The 17778-nt window shown below is 54.4% G+C and overlaps 2 protein-coding genes and 1 long non-coding RNA gene across 3 annotated transcripts; 2 read left to right on the top strand and 1 right to left on the bottom strand.

Annotated features, from left to right (window-relative positions):
• Positions 1-2129: 2129 nt before the first annotated feature.
• On the bottom strand, positions 2130-5549 carry LOC128137498 (uncharacterized). The gene is made up of 3 exons (XR_008233704.1): positions 3992-5549; positions 3517-3906; positions 2130-2797 (listed from the first exon to the last, which is right to left on the bottom strand). It is a non-coding gene; the product is annotated as an uncharacterized LOC128137498 (long non-coding RNA).
• A 619-nt stretch (positions 5550-6168) lies between these two features.
• On the top strand, positions 6169-7645 carry LOC128136697 (avidin-like; the record flags this gene model as incomplete). The annotated part of the gene is made up of 3 exons (XM_052776634.1): positions 6169-6192; positions 6778-6946; positions 7527-7645. Coding segments are annotated over 3 exons (312 nt in total), but the record flags the coding sequence as incomplete, so codon positions are not given.
• A 7413-nt stretch (positions 7646-15058) lies between these two features.
• Positions 15059-16982, top strand: LOC128137497 (avidin-like). Its single transcript, XM_052778492.1, has 4 exons — positions 15059-15193; positions 15715-15928; positions 16391-16511; positions 16804-16982. Exons 1-4 carry the CDS (start codon positions 15122-15124, stop codon positions 16901-16903), a joined length of 507 nt encoding a protein of 168 aa, XP_052634452.1. The 5' UTR covers positions 15059-15121; the 3' UTR covers positions 16904-16982.
• The last annotated feature ends 796 nt before the right edge of the window (positions 16983-17778 follow it).

Below are 17778 nucleotides of genomic sequence, written 5' to 3'. Positions count from 1 at the left end.
GCACCCTGGGGAGAAGTTGTGTGGGCAGGGAGAGGCATGAAGGGCTCGAAGGACCATGCTGCCTGGGGGCTGCAGAGGTGCTGGGGGAAGAGACTGTCAGATGGGGCAGGGACTTTGGGGCAGCAAGCACACTGTACCCTGGGAAAGTGTCAGGGCCTGTCCACCATCCTCTTCCTCTCACAGTGTGCCCGCCTTTCGCCAGCCTTCCTCAGCCTCTGCTCCTCTCCCTCCTTCCCTGCTGGGCTCTGGGACTGCTCTCAGCATCCCCAGCTCCTGGTGAGTGCACAGACCAGAGCCTGTCCAGGGTATGCCTGTACTGACCAAGCCCAACTGGCTGACGTGCCTGGTGGTCCAGCTTTTGATCAAAAGCCACCCCTGCATCCTCATCCTTACACCTGCATGCTGATCCTCACCCCCCACATCCTCATCCTCACCCCTGCATACTCGTCTTTATGCCTGCATCCTCATCCTCACCACTGCATCCTCATCCTCACCCCTGCACCCTCATCCTCACCTCTGCCTTCCACATGCAGGTCCTCAGTTCAGCCACATTGCGCACTGGCATCCTTGGCACTGCCCTGACCACGCTGGGCTCGTTCTTGCACCCACCCTCCCCAAACACCTGCTGTGGCTGTCACCAGCACTGCGAGCAGGTCCCCAAATGCTTCTCCAAACTGTCTGTGAGGTTAAAGCCTCGGGACCCCAGTGGGAGAGGGAGGATGAGGTTGAGAGCCCTGGTGGGGGGAGCCCACAGAGGGACGCAGGGTCACCAAGAGCCATGTGGGACCGGGGAGTAAGACTTCACTTCTGAACCTCCATCATCCCCACAGCTGCAAGTTCCCTGTCTCTTGCAGTGTCCCAAGAAGGCAGCCCATGACATAGGAGGTGGTGTAAGCAGCCTGCTTGCTGAACAGGGGAACAGAAACAGAAAGCAAAACCATAGGAAGCCATCACTGGCAGTGTCACTGCCACCGCCCCACCCTGCTTCTCAGCTGTCCCAAACATCCCGGCCCCGCTTCCCATACAGCCCTGTCCTTGATGCTTCAGCAGCCGTCCTGCTTGCCTGCAGCAACAGCCCACCCTGGCCTGATCCTGCCCGAACATCTGCACGCCTTTTGATCTTGCCCCGTACATATGACCAGGGCTGTCCACCTCTGGCCCGCGGTGCCCTGAGGTTTTCCTACTGCTCTTGGGGCAGGTTCACTTCCTTCCTCTGCTAAATCCCTGGAGCCACTGCAGATCACCAGCCATCCCCGCACACATACCCTTGCCCTGCCCTTGCGGCTCCCCGTCCTTCTGTCCATCCCCTGCAGTGACCAGGGGGCAGTTTGGGGTGCAGGGGCTCCTGCAGGGCAGGGGTGAAGCCCAGGCACAGCCCTCAGCCAGGGACCCCCAGGCTGGGCCATGTCAGTGGGCAGCCCTAGGAAACAATTCCTACATTCCCATCTCTGTCCCTGTTCCATGCCCACCCTTCTTCCAGTCCCCATCCCCAGCGTGGGAAGCTCAGCCCTGGGGGAGGCTGCATGGGAGCATCCATGGGGGTCCCAGGCTCGGGGGAGGGACACTCATGGAAGATCCATCCGCAGAGGGAATCCTCAGCAGCAGGAGGACCCCCAGCTCCAGGGGGGACACTGATGGGAGCTCCTGCCAAGGGGGTTGCTCTGAGGGTGGGGGGATGCTCTGGGGTTGTCCGTGGCCCCGGGAGGGATGTGCATGGGCATCCCTTCCCTGGTGCAGGGGGCATGCATGTGGGGATCCCAACTCCCAGGGACATGCAGGGGAACTGGGGCAGGGGTAACCTGGGGACCCTGCCCCAGGGCGGTGGCTTGTCCCTGCCCGGGGAGGTGCAGTGTGGGAGAGGACAGGCAGTGCTTGGAGCTGGAGCTGGAGCCTTGCAGGTGGGCTGCTGCAGGGCTCTGGCTGTGCTGCTTCCTTGGCTGTGCAGGAGCCCACCATGAGCCTGAGGGCTCTGCCCATCCCAGTGGGCTCCCCACTGGTGCCATGCACTGGTGCCAAGGCAGCACACGTCCCCACAGGCACAGGCAGACGTGTCCTGGGGTCGCACAGCTCACCTGGCAGGGCTGGAGTGGGGGTCCTGCCTGTATTCCTGCCTGTATGGGGCTCCTGCCTTTACCCTTTCCTCTTCCTCTCCTATTCTGCTCAGCTTACTCCAGCTTTTGGGCCTCCTGACATGGCTGAGGTGGCAGCAACTTTAGAAATCATCGCTCTTAAAAACAAGTGTCCGAGCACTCATAGGCTCAAGAGACACCCTGCTGTGCCACTGCCCACGGCTTGCCCCTGTGTTTTCTTTCTTTTCTAAGCTCCTCTGCCAGGCAGCCAAGATGCCCAGGAGAGAAATGGCTGGCACGAAGGAGGCAAAGGCAACCAACACTGAGTGGTGGCCAGGCTGTGAGCAGGAACACCGCACAAGGAATGGTAAGGTGAATGCTGGCACCCCATGGGCACTGGGGGGGTGTGGGTAGGGGGCTCAGCCTCGGGGGCAGGGGTAGGGTCTGTGTGCAGGCAGCCCCTGAGGACATGTCTGCTTTTCCCCCCACAGTACGACATGACTGGTTGGTGGGAGAACGAGCTGGGCTCCAGGATGCACGCATCCGCGGCTGACAGCCAGGGCAACTTCTCTGGTGACTACCACACCACCGTATCGAGCGCCCAGAAACCCACTGAGCCGTCCCACCTTGTCAGCTCCCAGCACTTGGACGAGCATGGGCAGTGCACCTTTGGCTTCAGCGTCAACTGGAAGAAGTTTTCTGGTTTGTAGCTGCAGCGGCAGCTGTGTCTGGATGGGATAGTGGGACGGGGAGCGGAGCTCAGGCAGGTGCCAGCACCCACCCCAATCCCTCTGTCCCCTCTCCTGTACCCAGTCCGTCCTTCCCTGATCTCTTCCCACCCTGGACAGTGGCTGCAGGCAGCAGGATGCCTCCAGAAACACTGTTTGGGCTAGGCAGCATCAAGAGTTGCTTTGGCAGCACCTCTGCCACAGAGCATTTCCCTGCAAACATCGGGACCCACCCGGGCTCTGTGAGCATTAAACCCGCTGGTGCTCATGAAGCCCCAAAAGCAGCTGGGGTCCTCCTGGGATGCTAACAGCTACTGCTCCCCCGGACTCCACACCTGTCTTCGTGAGCCAGTGCTTTGCTGGGGACAGTGAGGAGGAGGTCCTGCAGACCTCCTGGTTGCTGCAGGAGAAGGTCACCTCCCTGCTCAGTGACTGGAAAGCCACCAGGTGAGCCAAGGGACACCCAGCCCAGCTGGGACCCCTGCCCCTCTGCCGGCCAGGCACCGATAGGCTTCTCCTTCCCCCCAGGACCGGCCACAACAACTTCATTCCAATGGGCTGAAAGGAGGGGGAAGAACCCTCTCACTTCAGCTGGGCTTGGGAGACCGGGAAACCCCTTGGCAGCATCAGTGTGTACAAGCATCAGGGTTGTTATCAGCTCTGGGGGAAGATGTCCCCAAAAACCAAATAAATTTAAATTTTTTTCCTTTAAACCCAACCTTGTGCAGTCTGTGGTTATGTCCTGGGGAAGCTGGGCAGGTGCAGGGTGAAGCTCTCGTCCGGTTATTCCAGGAAGAGACTGGCTCTGAAAAATCCCCTTTTCCAGCCCAAACGGGATGGTGCATCCCCAAAGTGACCCTCTGACACAAAGCATGGGCCAGCGTTGGCTCTTCCCTCCTTGATGCCGGGTGAGCATGATGGGATGGTAAGCTAGGGGGCCATTCTGCACCCAAAAAAGCTGCCTGGGAGTCCCCCCAACTCCGAGGCAGCCCTTGGGCAGGCAGGCGTGGCATCTCAGCTGTGTCCATAATCCTGGTGGGTGGTGAGGGCTGCTCCATACCGGCAGCACAGCGCTGGTAGCTGCAGCACATCCAGCCTCAAAACTCTCCCTAGGGAAGTGTATGGCATTTACTGGAAAGCAGTCATCCAGCAAATCCAGCCCCAAACACCAGCCTACTGGACTTTGTGACTTACTGTAATGGGCAGTGCCAGTGCTGCCTGAGTCAGCCCTCCCAGCCAAAATGAATGATTTCCAAGAAACTGAGCTCCATGACTGAATCTGAAGCTTGGTCCTCAAGCTGTCCAGTCGCAAATTAACCCCAGATGGTGCTGCATGCCCTGTGCTGGCACCCTGCCTCAGATCTGAGCATCCTAAAGAAAGGAGTGGGCTGGTGGAGCTGCCACCTCCTGCTGCTCCCCTGGTTTTCCTGCAATGAATGCTGTGGGAGAGATTTGTTAACAGCATCCTTGGCTTCAGCAAGTTTTCCACCTGCTCTGTGTTTTAGCCCACCTAGTTGCAGACTGGCCTGTGATTTGCTTTTCACGTTTTTCTCCCTTGGGTCCATCTTCTGCTCCTGGAGCAATGCTGCTGTTTCCTTCTCTGTGCCTCCCTGGAATTTTTCCAGCTTTTTCAGTTCCCTTACAGCCTTTCTAAGCAGAATGCCTTTACGCCAGCCCTCTGCTGTGGTGTTCTTTGGTCTGTGCAGCCTTTTACCTGCTTTAGAGGAACCTGGGAAATAGGAAAGAGGGTGGCAGAAGGACCACGGGACTCTGCTCTCACCCCAAAGCACAGCCAGGTCAGTGACAGGGCGTCCCGCTAAGCCTGCAGCTTTACTGCATGCATCCTCCTGACTTTATTATTGCCTTCATGTCAACATTTCTCCAGGGCAGGGCTCCCCAGAGGCTGTGCAGCAGTCCTAGGGTGCTCCAGCAAGGCAGTGGTGATGACCACAGTTTGAGCAGTCTGAAAATGCCTGCAGGCAGCCACAGTGCTGGTGCGAAATGCATCAGGCATGGGCTGGCAAAGCTGTTTGCAAGGCCGGTCCCCAGCAAGGCTGTGACGCATCCAACATCTCAGTTTTGAGGTGGCAGGTGAGAGGACATGGTCTGCCAAGGGTGCCTGCAGGCGTCTGGGGGGGGGCTGTGACTGAGGATGCTTCCCTGTGGGCGTTGGGCATTCATCAGCACTGGGTTTTACCCAGCTGCAAGACCTGCTCGCAGTGCTTTGCACACTGCTTGTGTCTGCTCTGCCTCTCTGAGCCACAAACCTGGCATTGTTTGCCTTCTTCCAGCTCAGGCTCATCAGCAAGGCACAGGGGAGCAGTGGTGTCCCCTTCAGCCCCACTGCAGACCACCCTCTGGGAGGAAAGCCAGCCATTGCTGATGCATGGCAAGCCTTGGTCATGGTCATTCATATACCATCAATGCCTCCAGGGGCACAGGGAGCTGGAGGAGGCAGGAGGCACCTTGCAATCACACGCAGTGTATGGCTGCTGCCGTGTCTGTGTTGCACAGGTGCTCACACATAGTGTATTGGTTAAAAAAATCCTAGTTTATTGGGATCTTGGCATGGGGTAATGCTGATGTAGGGGATCAAATCCCTCAGTCACTGTCAGAATGAAGAAGGAGTCTCCATTGCAGGGGTCCTCCAGCACTTACAGGTCTTAACCACATGCAGAAGACTGTCCTATGCGACCATTTCTGCAGGGACTGTTCCTATTGACTGTTTACAAATGTCTCAATACTGAACATCTCGGTGCCCAACATCTGTTGCAGTCCAGCTGTTGTACCACCTAAGCAGATGGAGCCGGGAAGTTCCCAGCTCACTCAGGGACTCCATGGCTGGTTGGTTCAGGTGTGTGAACAGGCAAAGCCTTGTACCCAGCCACGCTGCAGTGATGACAACAGAATAAATTTGATTTTCAAGCCTATAAATTCACTTTTAAATAAAGTCACATAGCTCCTGCCCGCTCTGCTGTGTCCATGTGGTCATCACTCCTGCCAACCCCTGATCAGGACTGCACACCCTGCTCTGCTCCTCCACCTCCCTCCTTGGCCCAGCTCTGGCTGCAGCCTTGTTGAGCATGGACCATCATCCTGGAAGGATGGAGGAGCTCCTTGGCCAGGTCCCCAGCCCCTCCTGGGGCTGGCTGGGAGCCGGGTCACTGCCCCAGCTGTGATCTGTCTCCCCAGCTCATGGCTGAGCCCATCACACTTGGCAGTACATCCCCTCAGGTAGATGGGAGACCTGCGGCTTGTCCAGCTTCCCCCCGTGGCTCCTGGGGTGTCTGCTCCTGCCACCATGCCCGCACTCGGGCTGTGCTGCAGCACCCACCCTGAGCTGCCTCTGCTCCAGTGCGTGCTGACGGTGCTGGATCAATGAACTGGGCTCCAACATGACCATCTGTCCTGGTTTCAGCTGGGATAGAGTTAACTGTCTTCCTAGTAGCTGGTACAGTGCTGTGTTTTGAGTTCAGTATGTGAAGAATGTTGATAACACTGATGTTTTCAGTTGTTGCTCAGTAGTGTTTAGACTAATGTCAAGGATTTTTCAGCTTCTCATGCCCAGCCAGTGAGAAAGCTGGAGGGGCACAAGAAGTTGGCACAGGACACAGCCAGGGCACCTGACCCAAACTGGCCAGCGGGGTATTCCATACCATGGGACGTCCCATCCAGTATAGGAACGGGGAAGTGGGGGGCAGGGATTCGCCGCTCGGGGACTGGCTGCGTGTCGGTCGGCGGGTGGTGAGCAATTGCACTGCGCATCATTTGTACATTCCAATCCTTTCATTATTGCTGTTGTCATTTTATTAGTGTTATCATTATCATTATTAGTTTCTTCTTTTTCTGTTCTATTAAACCGTTCTTATCTCAACCCACGGGTTTTGCTTCTTTTCCTGATTTTCTCCCCCATCCCACTGGGTGGGGGGGAGTGAGTGAGCGGCTGCGTGGTGTTTAGTTGCTGGCTGGGGTTAAACCACGACACCATCATGGCCGTGAATGGTAAAGGTGAATTCAATGGCTTCTACCACACGGCCGTGACAGCCACCATGAACGAGATCCAGGTGTCACCACTCCAGGGGTCCCAGTATCACACGAAACAGAGAAGCCATCCCACCTTCAGCTTCACTGTCAACCGGAGCTTTTCAGGTACTTCTCCTTTCCCAGCCCTCCTGCAGTGTCCCCAGAGCTACCCTGCCCTCCACTGTGATGTCCCCAGACCTCCCCTGCCCTCCCTGTGATGTCCCTGATGTTCTTCTGCCCTTCCCTGCAGTATCCTTGTTGATCCCTTTGTACAGCCTTCCCCTTTGGTGTCCCAAACACTCCATCATCTCCGCAGTGTCCCCAGAGCTCCCCAGCCCTCCTTGTGGTATCCTTGATGGTCCCCTGCCCTCCTGTGGTGTCCCCAGTGCTCCTCCTTTCCCAACAGCTGCATGGCTGGTGGCACCTCCTGGTCTCCACATCTGGCTCTTGCCCAGGCAGGTCCTGCCCAGGACAAGGTGGGGCAGAGCTGGATGCAGGCTCAGCTGGGCTCATCCCCCAACACTATGCATATGCCCTGCCTGTCTAGTGCCATGCCCCCTGTCTCAGCAGGACAGGAGGCTGAGGAGGGAAACATCACCCACACACAGACAGCCTTTCCCACTCACAAACTGGCAAGCTGTCTGCCTAAGAGGGAAGACCCCATCCCAGCACTCTCTCCCATCTCCCACCCCTTCATAGACCACACACTCCACCACTGCCTTGATGGGCCAGTGCTTTGTGGACGGGAAGGAAATACTGAGGACCATGTGGTTTACGCAAGGTGAGGTTGACAGCCTCGAGGATGACTGGAAAGCCAGCGGGTGAGCCACGGGCAGAGCAGGGCTGCAGGGCACTTCTCCATCCTTGCTCTGTGCTGGGGCTGCACCCATGGGTGCAGCATGGAGCCCCCGGGGGTACCACTGAGCTCTGAGGGTGGGTACTGGTGCTGGGAGCCAGCTGGGCAGCAAGCAAGGGAGGGCAGTGCCCCAAGGGCTTTTGGGGAAAGTCCCCAGGATGGGAGCTGAAAGCAGCTACTATAATTTTTTAATTAAAAAACAGCGTGCAATTTACACATTGGCATTGCTGGATCCTGCTCCCTGGAGAGGAAGAGAGTGGCCATCCTGGCGTCTTCAAGCCAGGTGTCTCTGGAGGATTCTCAAAGCAGATGCTCATCGTCTGTGCTGGGCAGGGGCCAGAGAGGTCCCTCCTGACCTGGACACAGCCATGGTCCAGCTCTGTCTTCCCCTGCAGTGTCAGCAGCAACATATTCTCCCGGTTGGAGAGATGTCTTAGAGGAGGTGGCTGTGCCGTGTCCCTGTGCAAGAGCCAGGCAGTCCGAGGACCCTTGGCCACCTGCACATCCTCAGTATGGTCTTGTACCATTAGGGACCCTTGGGAGGGCTCAGACAGGGCTCTGCCATGGAGCTGTACCCTGCCCTGCCTCAAAGCACCATGCACATGGCATTGCCTCCCATGGGGTCTGTGCATGGGGCACCCCGCACAGGGCATGACCTCCCACGGGGACAATCAAATTTCAATATCTATATATCTTCCAGAAAAGCTTTTCTGCCCTTTCTGAGAGACTGAAGGAGTTAACATCTGAAACATTGTGGTGGGGCAAGTTCTGCTGAACGACTAACTCTGCATAACAAGGAACTCTGCCTAGCAAGGAACCCCGGGTGAAAAGAAGCCCACCCATCATCAGCACCCGCCAGCAACAGGACCGTGCTGGAAGGTGCACAGCTCCCTGCTCTGCTGTGCTGTTCTGATGTGCTGAGCAGGGGAGATCACCATGGATGGCCAAAGATCACTTCTGCAGGGAAGGGGAAGCTACTCCTCAAACGACCCCCAAGCCCATGGCCCAAAGGCTACCTAATTAGCCTAATGAGTTCAAGTGCCCACCCGAAGGAGGGGCAAGGATGATAAAAGGACACAAACTGAAGCCCCATGGGCACAAGCCCACCGGAACCAGACCCCTCGGCTGACTGGACCTCTTGGCTGACTGAACCAACGCTGGATCCAGGACCGGTGAAATCTTTCTCTTCTCTCTCTCTTCTCTCTTTCCCTTTTCCTTTTCCGTAATCCCTACACCTCATCCCTTTAGACATAAACCGTTGACCAAGTCTGGGACTAGGAGTAGATCCAGCCACCCCTGGGCCCTTCTCTGAGGAGGAATCTAGAAAGCAAGGAGGTCTGCTCTGAACCTCGTGACTCAACGGGATGACTTTCCTTATTGTCTTCCCTGAACTGATTCCAAAATAAGCAAGGCCTGTAGTATATGTTTGGTGATGTATGGTTAGCACATGTTACGCAGTTTACTTACATGATGCCAATTTTTGTTGTGAGCGTACCCATTTTGGGGGTGAGCATGCCAATTCTTGTTGTGAGCAAATAAAAATTGAGTTCTGTGAGTTAAAGGATGCCTGGTGTCATTTCACCTTAATCCTGACCTGGGAATCAGTAAATCTGAGTCATCGTCCTGAGAAATTGGGATGTGACATTTTAATTGGTGTCACGGACAGGATTCCCTGAGTCGAGGAGGATTCAGATGGGAATACCGATGATCCACCCAATTTATGGGTGGGGAGAGTCGGGAAGTGACTTCTCAGCCATTGGCCGGGAGAGGTCCAAGCAGTGGCAAGCCATGACTGCCCAGAAAATGCCGGAGCTTGACTGTTTTCCCCTTTCTGAAAAATTAGAGGAATATAAGGTGTGTCCCACCAAACCAGGGATGATACAGGCTCACAATAATTGGCATGATCCTAAACCAGTGGCAGAAAGAATTACAGTATTGGCAAAAGAGCAAGAACAGAGACCGGGAAAAGGAAAGACAATGGTATGTAAAGTGTTGGGAGCCACTCTAATGGCAGCCAAACAATATGGGAGTGTAAGCAAATCTGCAATGGCATGTAGAGTGTTGGGAGCCACTCTAAGGGCAGCCCAACAGTACAGGAGTACAAGCAAATCTGATGAAAGCATAAAATCTCTCCAAAACTTAGTGACAGTGCTGCAAAATCAGTTGGTGGAAGAAAGGGCTAGAAGGGTAAGAGCAGAGACCCTGTTAGATGTGGAACACAAGGTGAACCACCAACTTCATACCGACCTGTTTGATTTATGAGACAGGGAGAAAATACTGTGTGAGGCACTTAAGGACCAGAGCAGAGCTAGAGACTCCGATTCTGAAAGCGAGGCGGGTTTTCCATCCCTAGCAAAGAGACGAACAAGAATCCCAAAAACCCAAACCACTTTACCCTTTAAAAGATTTGAATGCTTGTAGGAGAACATTTTCTCTTAAGGAAGGTAAAGTGGTATTATGCCCTTTGATAAAAACTGAGATAACATACACTGGGGAGAAAGATGAAGAGACTGTGGTAAAACAGATACCATATTCTACCTTGGACTTGTCTAAGTTTCAGGAAAAGTTTAGCCGCTTGGTGAAGGAGACTGAAACTGAATATGTGTGGAGGGTGTTGCTGACAGGGGGTGACAGAATCGTGCTATTGGAGGATGAAGCCCAGGGATTTTGGGGGTTGGGGGTAGACGACCTTAGAGAACCTTGGTCACTGACCCAAAGGGCGGCTTATTGGGCAGGATGTTTAGACCCTTTAGAAAGAGGAGATCCAATCAGTATTGATACCCCCAATATTGATCACTTAACTGAAAGCATCCAAAAAACCGCCTGCCTCCAACTCATGCATCATAGACAATTAATCTCAAGGCAACCATCCCCAATGCTATTGATAGCTGATCCCAACTGAATGACCCCCCTTATAAGGGGCCTGCCAGACTCCCTAAAATTATATGAAATTCAGTTGTAAGACCGACTAAAGGACACCCTGACTCCGCAAGTAGGAAATCCTGCCAGGCTAAGAGCAAGCAGAGCCCTAACCTGGGGCAAGGTTGCCCAGGAATTAATTAATTATGGAAGGAGAATGGGAGTAATTGGAGGAACTGGTAAACAACAGGCAGTGGTACGGAGAGCAGAACCAAGAGAACAACCACTCCCCCTGAGAAATCAGGCAGTCAGGAGGAATTTATTATGGGCTGAAGGAATTGAGAGGGGAATTCCCCAGGATTGAATGGAGGGGATGCCCACCATGGCACTGGAGAAGCTTGTCCGTGCATGGAGGGAAAAGGGGGAAATACCCCCAAAAGAAGGACCACCTACTCCAGATACTACTAGGGCAGAACCTAAAGTGAGCCTGCAGAAGAACACTCCCTCAGCCCCAGAGAGAGATCTAATTGACTTGAAGTCGGGCAATGAGACACGCTGTCCCCAGTAAGTGAGCTGGGGGACAGTGGACAGTGGGTGGGTCTATATAAGGAGGCTCACAGAAAACAACCAAGGGGATAATGATTACTTTCCCCCTTGGTCCCCTTAAAACACCTGTCACCTTCTTGGTAGATACCACGGCTCAGATGTCAGCAGTTCAACAAGATGTTGCCGACCGCAATGGGATAGTTGCTGACAAGAAACAAATATGGGTAACCGATGTATTTGGAAACTCTCAGCCCCAGGCAACTGCTCGAGTTAAGTGTTGGCTGCCAGGAGATGAGACTGCAACAGAAGCTATAATGATACTGGGACCGTTACCAACTAACATTTTGGGACTAGATTTGCTGAAAGGACGAGCCTGGATAGACTCGAGAGGAAGAGAGTGGGTGTTTGGTCTCCCCACCATGTCTGTATGATTACTACAGCCTGCACCCGAACTACCTACCCCCTTTTAAGGCTGTTAATGTCAAACCTTCCTCGCTCCCCCTAGGGGCAAGAGAAGGGATCACTTCGGTGATAGCCGAGTTACGGGAGCAAGGGATAGTTGTCCCCACACACTCGCCTCATAATTCCCCTGTGTGGCCAGTCGTAAACCCAACGAAAAGTGGCGATTGACCGTTGACTATCGGTGCCTGAATGCCAACACGGGCCCCTTGACAGCTGCGGTGCCTAACATAGCTGAGCTAATTGCGACCGTTCAAGAACAAGCCCATCAAACTTTAGCAACTATCGATGTAAAAGATAAGTTCTTTATGGTCCCCTTGCAGGAAGCAGACAGAGATTGCTTTGCTTTTACATGGGAAGGCGTGCAATTCACTTTTACACATCTCCCCCAGGGATATCGGCACTTGCCGGCAATGGCTTATTATGCATTGGCTCAAGAGCTTGCCAAAAACACTCCTGCTGAAGGCATTAAGGTATATCAGTATATTGATGATGTATTATTGATTGGCAGCCCTGATATCAAAGAATTGGGACAGACCCAAGCAGAGATAATTGCTCACCTAGAAAAATTTGGACTCCAAGTTCCAGATGAAAAGATACAACTCCCATCTTCCAAAGCAAGGTTCTTGGTTATCTAGTGGAAGGGAGGAGCAGTGTACATTCCCCCCGAAACCTTAACTACCCTCGAACGGGTTAAAATGCCTGGAAATAAGAGGGAACTACAACATGCCCTAGGTTCGCTCGTATTCTGGAGGAAACATATTCTCAATTTCTCTATCATAGCCTGGCCCCTCTGACTTAACATGCAAAAGAGCTGCTTGGGACTAGACCCCCATTCACAAGGAAGTTCTGAAGTTTTTAATCTTTGAGGTGGGGGCATATCAGGCCTTAGGGCCAATACAGCCAACAGATCCACTCGACATCGAGTGGGGTTTTGCAATTCACAGACTGTCCATACATACGTGGCAACGCAGACCAGAAGGCCTGACTCAGCTTGTCGCATTCTATTCGCACAGTTTCAAAGATGCAGGAAAACTGTATTCAGTTTGGGAAAAAGGCCTCTTTGTAGTTAGCGTAGCTTTGCAGGATAACAGGAGCCACTTTACGGACAGGGTGGTCCAAGAGTGGGCAGGCAATGAAGGAATACAACGGGTTTTCCATACCCCATACTACCCTCAAGCAAATGGGATAGTGGAGCGTACTAATGAACTTCCAAAACAAGCCCTAAAACCCCACAAACCGGGATGGCCGCGAGTGCCAGATGCGGTCATGTAAGTGAATAGCTGCTGGGGGGTGAATGGATGTCCTAGACTGACCGCATTTTGCCCAAAACCCCCCTCCCTACTTCCAGGAAGGGGAGATAAGAAAGATCCAACAGACCAGCTCCGCTATCCTGGACAACCTGTCCTGGTAGATTTACCTACTGTAGGGGAAGTAATCTATGTATGCTTTATATTTGCACTTTGTAGAAGCAAGGAGAAAGATGGCAAGGGACCTGTGTTAGTCCTAACTATATTAATTGTTATTTGTGTTATCAGTTTATTGTTATTTGTAATTTTTGTCTGTTATTATAGAGAAAAGATTCTCCAGAATTTAGCTGGAATCTTGTGACGTTGTTAAAAGAACATGGGGTATACAGGATGTTAAACCTCACCAATGGAGAATGCTGTCTCACCATATACAATGCAACTACCTCCTTAAAAGATGAGAAAAGTTACAGACAAGACTGGAGAACTTTTCTAAGCGATTCAACCAAAAGACTGACTTAAGGGAGGATCGTTGCTGACCTCTCTCCTAACGTCCTTGGGACTCACAGGGTGGGGAAAATGACTCGTTAGCATTGGACACATGTTGTTATGTGGATTTTTTGTTCTTAATGCTTGGACGTGAAATTGTTCACTGTATGATTACCCATGACATCCCTTCCCTCTATTCTCTCTTCTCTCCCTCTTCTGTCCCCCTCTTCTGTTCATTAAGTTTTATACGTTATCTCTCTCCTTTTCCTCTCTCTCCCCTTTCTTTACATCTAAATCACCAGCCTGCCTGGGAAAAGACTACTACAATGTTTAAGCCACGGGGTGGTGTGAGACACTGAAGGAGTTAACGTCTGAAACATTGTGGTGGGGCAAGTTCTGCTGAACGACTAACTCTGCATAACAAGGAACTCTGCCTAGCAAGGAACCCCGGGTGAAAAGAAGCCCACCCATCATCAGCACCCGCCAGCAACAGGACCGTGCTGGAAGGCGCACAGCTCCCTGCTCTGCTGTGCTGTTCTGATGTGCTGAGCAGGGGAGATCACCATGGATGGCCAAAGATCACCTCTGCAGGGAAGGGGAAGCTACTCCTCAAACGACCCCCAAGCCCATGGCCCAAAGGCTACCTAATTAGCCTAATGAGTTCGAGTGCCCACCCGAAGGAGGGGCAAGGATGATAAAAGGACACAAACTGAAGCCCCATGGGCACAAGCCCACCGGAACCAGACCCCTCGGCTGACTGGACCTCTTGGCTGACTGAACCAACGCTGGATCCAGGACCGGTGAAATCTTTCTCTTCTCTCTCTCTTCTCTCTTTCCCTTTTCCTTTTCCGTAATCCCTACACCTCATCCCTTTAGACATAAACCGTTGACCAAGTCTGGGACTAGGAGTGGACCCAGCCACCCCTGGGCCCTTCTCTGAGGAGGAATCTAGAAAGCAAGGAGGTCTGCTCTGAACCTCGTGACTCAACGGGATGACTTTCCTTATTGTCTTCCCTGAACTGATTCCAAAATAAGCAAGGCCTGTAGTATATGTTTGGTGATGTATGGTTAGCACGTTACGCAGTTTACTGACATGATGCCAATTTTTGTTGTGAGCGTACCCATTTTGGGGGTGAGCATGCCAATTCTTGTTGTGAGCAAATAAAAATTGAGTTCTGTGAGTTAAAGGATGCCTGGTGTCGTTACACCTTAATCCTGCCCTCGAATCAGCAAATCTGAGTCATCATCCTGAGAAACTGGGACGTGACACACTTAAAAGAGGGATTAACTCAAGGGTGCCCAAGAGTTCTCCCTGCAGTGGCAGTCACAGCTCCCAGATCCAGGGAAAGCCCAGCCCAGCCAGGACAAAAAACAGCATCAGAACTTGTAATGCAGGAGGGGACTGCCATGAGCATGAACTCCTACGGATGGACACACCGCTGTTCAGCACAGCAGAGAAGAGCTAGTTGGGCTGTGCTTGCTGCAGCGCTGTGTTTGGGTGTCAGCACTGGGACAGTGGCAGTGGGCCAGTGCCAGCCTGTGCCCACCCTGAGGACTCCGACATGGCAAGGAATGGGCTGGCAGAGCCTCTTGGATAGTGGATGTACAAACCATCCCTGCACCCCCACTTCTCTCCACAGCCGTGCTCATCCCCACATTCCTCCGGCACTATCCAGGTCACGGAGACCTCCTTTTACCTCCCCTATCCCTGGCACCCTGCCATGAGGCCACCTGGCCTGCAGCTGCCAGCCCGGTGCCTGCAGAGCTCCAGTTACAGCCCTATAAAGAGGTCTGAGGCACAGGGCTGGCAGGGAGCCGTGTTGGGTACTTCGCAGCCCCACGGCCATGAGGAGAAGTGCCTTTGCCCTGGTCCTCGCCCTGGCTCTGGCATCGTGTGTTACCCCTGCGGAGAGGAAGGTACGGGGATGGGTGATGATGGGGACGCGGCAGGCACGGCACGGGGATGCAGCGTGGGCAGCCAGGCGTTCTATCTTAAATGCCATTTTAGGCTGGGACGAGCAGGAGAACTGTGCAAGCACCTAGTCCAGGCAATGGGCAGGGTATCTCTGGGTCACCCCCAGCCACCTGGTACCACCTCCACAAAGCTTTGTTCCCACAGGGGCACCATGCACAGGGCATCCCCTCTCAGGGGGTCTGTGCTCAGGGGTTCAGTGCACAGGACATCCCCTCCCATGGGGTCTGTGTCTGGGCATACCATGCCTGCTGACGGGCTGGGACATGCTTGCCTTGCTGCACTGTCCGCTCAGCAGCCAGCAGCACCTGGGGGAGCATTTCCCCAAACTGGGGACAGGGAAAGCTGTGCCCCACAGTGGCACTCACAGCAGGGCTTGCGGCTCTGGCCGTAGGGTGGTGGGAGGGATGGCAACCCCCTCTGCACCATGCTCAGGGGCAGAGGACCTGTGGCCATGTCCCTTCAGTGCCATCTCAGCGGGCTGTGGAGGAATGAGCAGGACTCGCTGATGGAGATTTCGGCAGTGAGGGATGACGGGGACTTCCAGGGGAAATACCTCACACGGGTCACCCTTGCCGGCATCTGTGCCCGTGTCTCCCCCCTGAAGGGCGCCCAGCAACAGCCTGACGAGGGGCGCTGGCCCACCTTCGCCTTCACTGTGCGCTGGGACAAGTTCTCCAGTAAGTGCTGGGACACCTGGGGATGGCACCGTGGGGGCACTGGGAGCCGCAGAGGCGGCCAGCAGGATTTTTCCTCTGCTGGAAAGTCTGCTGGGTAATGCTTTGGTCCAGCTAAGCAGAGGGAGGCAGTGGTGCCTGCTCGGCATGGGGCTAACAGGTAATGCTGGGCTCGCATGGGGCAGCTCCTCCTCACCCAGCATCTTTGCACCCATCCCTGCCGGGCAGCCCAAGATGACGGTGGTGGGTCTGGACCCCGTTAGGTCACAGGGGATGCTGTGCCACAGAGACTGCCTTGCCCAAGGGAGCCGCTGAGGAAGGGCAGGTCCCCCCGGCAGGGGTTGGGTGGGCGCATGGCTGTCAGAGAGGGAACGTGGCTGTGACTGGGAGGACCCCAGGGAGGGGGAAGTAGCCAGCGAGCGTGGGTGCCATCTCCACCGACCCCTCACCAAGCACTTCCCCCAGATGCCACCACCGCCTTCACGGGGCAGTGCTTCGTGGACACGGGTGGAAAGGAGACGCTGACCACCATGTGGCTGCTGCGTGAAGCCGTCGGGTCCCTCGAGGAGGACTGGAAAGCCACAAGGTAGTGGGGGGACATGGGGGGCAGCAGCCCCACAGAGGGGCCCTCCCCAGGACCCCTGAGGACAAGCATCTCCCTGGGTGGGGGGACTGCCCCTGGGAACCCCCCAGCATGGGTTTGCAGCAAGGATGCCAATGCCTTCTGGCAAGGGTTTTGCCCTGGCCAGGGGCATCCGGCAGCTGCTTGAGGCAAGTTGGGGGGGAATTTAGGGACAGCCCTGTCACCTGCCGGCACTGGCAGCTCTGAGTGGGTGGTGTCTGCAGGTCATCCCACAGGAACTCTCTGCTTCCCACAGGGTGGGCAGAAATGTCTTCACACGCAAACGCACCCCGAAAGGAAAGACCCTGCCAATCTGGTCCCCATCCTGTGAGGATGCATCTTCACCCACCCCATGATGGCATGCTCCAGCTGTAGTCTGGCCACCCCAAGGCAAGAAAAACTAGCCTCTCACATGAAAATAAAATGTAAAAATCATGTCAGCTGTGGCTGTCTTTTAAAAAACTGTCCTTGCTCCCCCTGTGAGGCAGCTGCTGTTCCCACAGGTAGCCCTGCAGAGACGAGGGCTCACCACTGCCCTTTTGCAGGGACATCTGGATTCCTCCCTGATTGCCCGATCCAGCTCACTGGGCTCATTTCCCACCTCATCCTAACCCTACCTTCAACCCTTTGCCATCACTCCCCACCTGCCCGCTGGTGGCAGAGGTGGCATCAGCATCCCAAATCCAGCTGCCTTCCTTGCAGTGCCTTCATACCCATCCCCACCAGACACCTTTCCAGTCCCAGGACTTGGTGCTCCATAGAGTTGGCTGATGGATGTAATGGTATCAGTAGATGTGAGATGTCAGTGAAGTGCTTCCCTCGCTCTGCACAGTACCTGAAGTAAAATGTGCACAGTTAAATCTCCCATCCCATCACATCCCATTACATCACATCCCATCCCACTGCATCCCATCGCATCACATCCCATCATGTCCCCCTGGGTTACAGCCAGGGATTTTACCCTTCTCTGCTGCTGCATTTTGGCAGTGCCACTCTATCTGCCTCTGTGGACGCCTGCCAAGCTTAGTCAGCTCTTTCGACACAAAGTTTTTGGCAGGTCCATGGGTGAAGACAAAGCCTCTTGCAGAAGCATTACAAATATAACCCAGCCCCGGGGATGCCAGCACACTATCCGTACAGCCTGTCAAGCCTGGCCCAGCACCAGCGAGTCTGGTACACACTGCCGTGATGTGGAGTGGTGGCTGCCACCTCCCTGGCACCTCAAACAGGG

Source organism: Harpia harpyja, chromosome Z, assembly GCF_026419915.1.
Source record: "Harpia harpyja isolate bHarHar1 chromosome Z, bHarHar1 primary haplotype, whole genome shotgun sequence".
NCBI classification, from domain to species: Eukaryota; Metazoa; Chordata; class Aves; order Accipitriformes; family Accipitridae; genus Harpia; species Harpia harpyja.
Note: the sequence above shows the minus strand (reverse complement) of the source record. Positions and strands in the feature narration are given on the sequence as shown.